The sequence below is a fragment of the Octopus bimaculoides genome, chromosome 8 (assembly GCF_001194135.2).
Source record: "Octopus bimaculoides isolate UCB-OBI-ISO-001 chromosome 8, ASM119413v2, whole genome shotgun sequence".
Classification (NCBI taxonomy): Eukaryota; Metazoa; Mollusca; class Cephalopoda; order Octopoda; family Octopodidae; genus Octopus; species Octopus bimaculoides.
Window position 1 is genome coordinate 53,632,849 of NC_068988.1, and position 7,500 is coordinate 53,640,348.

The 7,500-nt window shown below is 38.2% G+C and overlaps 1 protein-coding gene across 3 annotated transcripts in view; it reads right to left on the reverse strand.

Moving 5' to 3' along the window:
• Positions 1 to 7,500, reverse strand: part of LOC106874429 (armadillo-like helical domain containing protein 1) — a 28,063-nt gene that overhangs the window by 1,257 nt on the left and 19,306 nt on the right. For 2 of the 3 annotated variants that reach the window (XM_014922161.2, XM_014922159.2), the window contains 3 exons: positions 5,146 to 5,229; positions 1,696 to 1,773; positions 744 to 825 (listed from right to left, as the gene is read on the reverse strand). In XM_014922161.2, coding sequence (XP_014777647.1) covers positions 744 to 825; positions 1,696 to 1,773; positions 5,146 to 5,229 — 244 coding nt within the window. The remainder of the gene's footprint in view (positions 1 to 743; positions 826 to 1,695; positions 1,774 to 5,145; positions 5,230 to 7,500) is intronic. The other variant, XM_014922160.2, reaches the window with a different exon arrangement.

Here is a 7,500-nt window from a genome sequence, read left to right on the forward strand (position 1 = left end):
TGTGATGCATGTGCCTGGTGTACCCTTATCAGACGGGTAGTCATGATGGGTATAATGGGCTTCGTATATTTTACCCCTGGTTCTCATGGCTTCTGATCTTAACTGATTGAAAGTGTTATCATGTACATGTTTTGTCTTGGTGTAAAAGATGGGTTACAGCAAATATTCTGCTCAATACCACAGATTTGCTTGTCAGTTGCTTGACCTTAACCAGTTGAGCATGTCCATTAGAGGCTGACAATATGTGCATCTCTGATCATGAACAGGAGCATCATAGCCATGTGTTGAGAGGAATTCTTTGGGGTTTGAATAATTCACCTCTGGAAACATGGGTGTGTTTTTTCATCATCCTTAAACAACCCTTGTTCAGGGACCTGTTGAGTGGGCTGGGCTACTCAACCTGAAGAAAATTCTAACTGGGCCCCACCTGCAAGGTCATGCACTGTGTATCTTGATATGATATCATGTTGCACACATGTAGCTGTGATGCATGTGCCTGGTGTACCCTTATCAGACAGGTAGTCATGATGGGTATATTGGGCTTTGTATATTTATACCCCAGTGTGACAAAGAGTTTTCATTCTTGGAGAGTTTTCTATTTCTTACTTCATTGCAGAAGACAAAGTGTAAAGGGACGTAACTAAATACCACAAAACATTTAGTCCAGCACTGGCTTTTTCTGCCTTTCTAAGGGTTTTGCCTTCACTAAATATATCAAATTAACTATTGTAAGATATACTCACTTAAATGTGTATTGCCTCTGATATTCTCTAATGTATCCACTTGACTAACACAGAGATTCTGGTAGAGAATGTTAGGGGATGACTGAAAGTTACAAAAAGATGAAAAAATTTTACATAGTAAGTACATTGTAGCTGTTACTATAAAAACTGGTTAATACATATGTAACTATAGTAACTAATATGATATAGTTTGGAATATATAGAATTAACTAGTTGCTTTGACAAAACCCAAAAGGGCAGAAATCTACCTGTATGATCCCCATCACGATTGCTACTGATGTAGTTTTATGTTATTTAACCTTTTAGAATTTAATCCGGCCGTATCCAGCCAAAATATTCTACATGTTTTATGTTAAATCTGGCCAGATCCAACCTTTCACACCTACCCCACAATGTCATTCTATAAATATACAAACACACCAATGAAATCTTGAAACTACAAGATAATGCATGATTAATTCAAATTGATGTGAACAAACAAGCAATATACTGGACAAAGAAACCTGAATGCTAAAGGGTTAATTCAGTATGTCCATAAGAGATATTATCTCTGGACAAATACCGTAGTTAATTTGGCTTTCTATGATGTGTCTGAATTAAATATGATATTCAGTTTGCTATTTTAATATAATACTGCTTCAGCTGCACATCATGAAAAATTTATTAGTTTTGTGTACACCTTTCTATGTTCGATTGGACAGAATGGCTTTTGATGACATTCATTTGAGTCCAACAATGCAATACTGATCCAACATCTGAGACAGAGTAGCCGTTACACACATAATTATCTTAAACCACATGGTAAAGGCCAACCATCTGTAATCTAAGTAATTTTTCAAAAAAATGGGGTCCATTAAAGTCACAGAAGAAAGTCATTTGTTCTTGTGAAACGAAATAAAAATTTCAAATTAACTCACGGTAAAAAAAACCCAAAAAAACTAGAGCAACATACCATTAGAACATTGTAAAGTTCATCTCCAAGGACATCTTTGATCTTTACTGCTTGTTCTGGAAATGTCTTGGCAAAGTGCTAGAAATAGAAATAAATATTTCCCTAATCTGAAGACGAATGAACATTTAATAGACATGGGCATGCATGACTCTAAACTGAAATACCTGGGATTGTAGATGATAATTTTTTTTTACTAAAGTCACAAGGCCTAAAATGATGACGATGGTAATAATAATAATAATAATAATAATAATAATAATAATAATAATAATAATAATAATAATAATAATAATAATCTTCTCTACTAAAAGCACAAGACCTGAAATTTTGTGGGAGAGGAGACTAGTCAATTACATAGACCCCAGTGTTTTACTGGTACTTAATTTATCAGCCCTGAAAGGATGAAAGGCAAAGTCCAACCTCAGCGGAATTTGAATTGAGAATGTAAAAACAGATGAAATGCCGCTAGGCATTTTGCTCAGCTTGCTAATGATTCTACCAGCTTGCTGCCTTAAATGATAATAATCCTTTCTATTAAAGGTACAAAGCCTGAAATTTTGGGGAAGGTGGGGGGGGGGGGCTAGTCGATTACATCAGCCCCAGTGTTTTACTGGTACTTAATTTATCAACCCCAAAAGGATGAAAGGCAAACTCCAACCTCGGTGGAATTTGAACCCAGAATGCAAAGATGGACAAAATGCCACAAAACATTCTGCCTGGTATGCTAACGATTCTGCCTACACCAACTGCTGCTGCAAAGAAAAGAAAATTAATTGCAAAGACAAAAGCACATGAAAAATTAGCTAGCAGATGGGAACAGAAACCTCTGCATGGCAAGTATGTGGCTCGTAGCAAACAAGCTGATGTCGACCAGAAACACATGCATCAATAGTTATGAAGCTCAGGGCTAAAAGCAGAGAGTGAAGATAGCTGCTCAAGACCAAAGCTTATTAACCCAGAACTACCAAGCCAATGTGATAAAAAATGGAGCTGACCTAAAATGTCGATTCTGTAACAATGAGATTGAAACTATAGACCACCTAATCTCAGGGTGTCGACTCTTAGCACCTGTAGAATATAAAGCATGCCTTCACAGATGTACCAGTACTTCAGGAGATAAGTATCATTGTCTGACAATGCAGCAGGTAATACTGATTCTAGTATACAGATGACTATGATTCAAAACAAGATTCCATGAGCTGAAGACAGAAGTATTTATAATTCAAAGCTAAGCTATCAGAGACTTAAAACATTTTAAAAGAGAAGACTAATCACCTGTATTTGACTGGTACTTATTTTATCAACCCTGAAAGGATGAAGGGCAAAGTTGACCTTGGCAGAATTTAAACTTAGGATGTGAAAAGCTGCAAGGAATACTTACTGCTAAGCATTTTGTCTGGCATGCTAACAATTCTGCCTGCTTGCTGCAGAAATCTTAAAACTTATAATGCTAACATTCATGGTATCATGACACATTTCTCAAGAAAGTGTAACTAAATATAATTAATTTATTAGTAGTAAATTACTAAATTACTGTATATGTGTTTAGAGTGTATAGGAGAGTTAGAGTCTGAGAAGGAGCTTAAGTTCAGTTGCTGCGAAGGATGTAGAATATAATGTTTCTGTCACTTTCCTTACTATTCGACTGAGAGTGAAGAAGAGAGAGCTAGAAAGGAGGGGAGAGAGAGAGAGAGAGAGAGAGAGAGAGAGAGAGAGAGAGAGAGAGAGAGAGAGAGAGAGAGAGAGAGAGAGAGAGAGAGAGAGACAGACAGACAGACAGACAGACAGACAGGCAGACAGACAGACAAACAGACAGACAGACAGGCAGGCAGGCAAGCAGGCAGACAGAAAGACAGGCAGGCAGGCAGGCAGGCAAGCAGAAAGTGTCTGATGCTTTGACTCCAATCAAGCAAATGACAAAATGATCAAAATGAAAGAGGTGGTGTCAACAATAAAGAGAAGGGGCAATAGGAGAAACCGTCTAAGAAGATCAGAAGCTTAGGGATATGGGGAGGCAAAGGGGAAGGGAGTTGGAATTAGGAAAAAGTGAAAAGAACCAATGGGTGATGCAGAGTACAGGCATAGATATGTGGTTCAAAATCCACCATATACTTTGGATGAGTATTTTCAACCATAGTCTTTGGTTAGGGGTGATGTGGTCACAGAAATTGTCTGACAGCCATAACTGGGTTCTCCTGCTTGTGTGGCATGGTGCCGAATCCTGTGTTCAGACATAGGGTCTTCCAACAGCCACCCTATTGACCCAGGACAACACTATCTCCTCCAGACAATTGAAATAGGCCTCTGTGTTGAGTCTGAGGCCATGTGAGAAGATGAATCATTCCAAAACTAGTGATCACTTCAGACACCATAATGTTGGTTGGATGTTTGATTTTTATCACTCTCAGTACATGTCCTCAAATTGCACCATCTTCAGATTGACATCCAAACACTTTGAAATAGTTACATTGGAGCTTCCAGCATGAATGCCAAGCAGTACAGCATGTTGTTTCCAAATTTCTGGCAGATTGAATTGTGTCATGATGCTGTTTTTTTCACAGACAGTGCCCAACTGACCCTACTATACCGCATAGCTGACAAAATCGAAAACAGACAACGTGCATGCACAAAATTAAAACTATAAAATGGCAACAATTTACCCATTGCACCCTGTATATATGTATGCATATATATATATATATATATATATATATATATATATATATATCATCATCATCATCATCATCATCATCCTCATCATCATCATTAATGTCTTCTTTCGGATTTGTCTTTTACAAACGATATGTATGTTTGTATGTATGTTTGTATGTATGTATGTGTGTGTGCATATATATGTATGTACATGCTTATGCATAAGTATGTATGCATTTAGTGTTTGTATTTGTGTCCACCACCACTTGACAGCCAGTAGCACTGTTGGTTTGTTTACATTCATGTAACTTAGCAGTTCAGAAAACTCAGATAATAGAATAAGTACCAAATAAATACTGGGATTGATTTGTTTAGCTAAGCCCTTCAAGGCAGTGCCCCAGCATGGCTGCAGTCCAATGACTGAAACAAGTAAAAGATAAAAGATGGTCTTGGTGCCTTTCACTAAAGATACAGTATGGTTATGTGGCAAAGTTGGTGCTTAGTAGACCAGGCAAATGTTTTGTTAATTTGATTAAATTGCAAACTTAGAATTAACCCTATACCATTTAAACTGACCCTACCCGGCCAAAATAATCAATCTTTTTTTATGTTCAAACTGGCCAGATTCAGCCTCTCACACCTACCCTTAATGTCATACTAAAAATAAACAATCATATCATTGAAATCTTGATGGTACAAGATAACGCATGATAACACATAACAATGTGAATAAATAAGTATTACATTTGACAGCTTAATATGAATGGTAAGAGGTTAAAGGTGAAAGACTTATCATACCTGAAGTGCTAATGAGCAATGTCTTTGACATTCTGCACTGCCTGGGTTACTAATTCCGTTCAGTAGCTTTGGTATTACTTCTAACTTAGAAGAAGAAAGAGGAACATCAATCAGGTGTTTGGCTGTTAAATTTTTAATTATTTCAAATACAATAATTAACATTCAAACATGTTTCCATGAAATAATTCTTTTTCTATAACTATTTTAAAGTGCTGATCTCTAAGTGTGGAGAAAGACATGAAAGGCATGGCCATTGAGTCTCACAGAGGTGATGACAAGTTATCAGGACCTTTGGTGATTTGCTGTGCTTGTGAAGACATGTCAAGCCAAGTGAGATCATAGTCGTGGCCAGTGTTGCTAACATGTAAAAGGCACCCATGCTAGCGTGCTAGTGACACATAAAAGGTATCTCTGCCTTTGACACATAAAAGGCACTTGTGCCGGAGACATGTAAATGGCACCTGTGTCGGTGACATGTTAAAGGCACCCGTGCTAGTGATATGTAAAAGATACCCTCTACACTCTTGGAGTGGTTGGTGCTAGGAGGGTTATCCAGCTGTAGAAACCAAGCCAAACCAGACTGGAGATTGGAACAGCTCTTTGGCTTACCAGTTCCAGCCAAACTGTCTAACCCATGCTTGCATGGAGTACAAATGCTAAATGACGACGATGATGACAGCGATGCTGACTTAAGTCAAAGTAACTTGTCTCTAGGCTAGGCTTGGCTGAATTTACTTGTCTCTAGGCTAAACCAATAATAACCATTCCCAGTTCTGTACGTCCAGCATTATAGCATGATGCTTAACACTTTTACTATGAATTCTCTGAGGAGCCATGAGGGCAAAAAATAAAGTCACAAATGAATGAGAATGAGAAAGTAGCCGATAAACAGACATAAATAAATTTGAATTCAAAACAATCGCGGGAATCACGACTGATAATGCCTGATGGTATAGATATTGGAACTACAGTGCAATATGAGCTCTGACGCAGCAGCAGCAGCGAGCTGGCAGAATAGTTATCACTCCAGGAAGAAATGCTACTAAACATTTCATCTGTTTTCATGTTCTGGGTTAAAATCCCACCAAGGTTAATTAGTCTTTCATCTTTTCAGGGTTGATAAAGTAAGTCCCGGTCAAACATTGGGGGTTGATATAACTGGTTTCTCCCTCCTCTTCAAAACTGCTGGACCTGTGCTAAAATTTGATACCATTATTGTATGTATATATGGTGCAGGAATGGCTGTATGATTAAGAAGTTCACTTCAAGCTATGCATTTTAAGGTTTGGTGCTACTGTAGTGGACCTTGGGTAAGAGTGTTCTACTATAACTTAGAGTCAACCAATAACCTTGTAAGGGAATAATGTAGACAAAAATTACAGAAAGCCATATGTCTGCTTGTATGTTTATGCATATGTGTGTGTGTGTGTGTGTGTGTGTGTGTGTGTGTGTGTGTGTGTGTGTGTGTGTGTGTGTGATCATGTGGTCACAGAAGCACTTCTGTCTAATAATGTGAAACCCAGCATGTTCCCTCATGCACCTTGGCTAGCAGGGTACATTTTATTGTGGTACCAACACAAGGTATACAAAGAGATAGAATTAAGTAATTAGACTATTGAAATTAAGTCGATTACATCGACCTCAGTGCATAACTGGTACTTATTCTATCGACCCCCGAAAGAGTGAAAGGCAAAGTCGACCTCAGCGGTATTTGAACTCAGAACGTAGCGGCAGATGAAATACCGCTAAGCATTTCGCCTGGCGTGCTAACGCTTCTGCCAGCTCGCCGCCTTGCAAAGTGGATGTTTTCTAGGTTTACAATTTTAAGTTCAAATGTTGCTATGATCAACTTCGCTTTTCCTCCTTTTAAGGTCCATAAAATAAGTACCAGCTGAGCTCTGAGGTCAATGTAATCAACTAGTCACCTCCCCCAAAATTTTAGGCTTTAGTAGAGAGTTATTAAGAAGGTAGAGTGTGATTTGTGACAGATTTGTCTGCTATTTCTTAAAGATCAGGCAACCATGTAAAAGTTTCCTTACAGGCTCATCATGTAATCTCTGTTATTATATTGTTTAGCCGCAGGTCAACCTTTGAGGCGTCCCAACCATGACCAACCTTTTTTAGTTTAATGATATGTAGGTCTGCATTACCCAAAGGCTCTTTTTCTTTCACAACACAGTAATGTATGAGTTGAGGGCAACTTGGCATCTATTTCTAGCAGGTCCTGTTACTACATAGATGCTCCCTTGCTGGTCTGATGGCAACTGTAGGCAGCCTTGAATGACAGCCCTGTTGTTGCAGGTGATATTTACAGATGGTGTTGGTGATGATGATGATGATGATGATGATGATGAG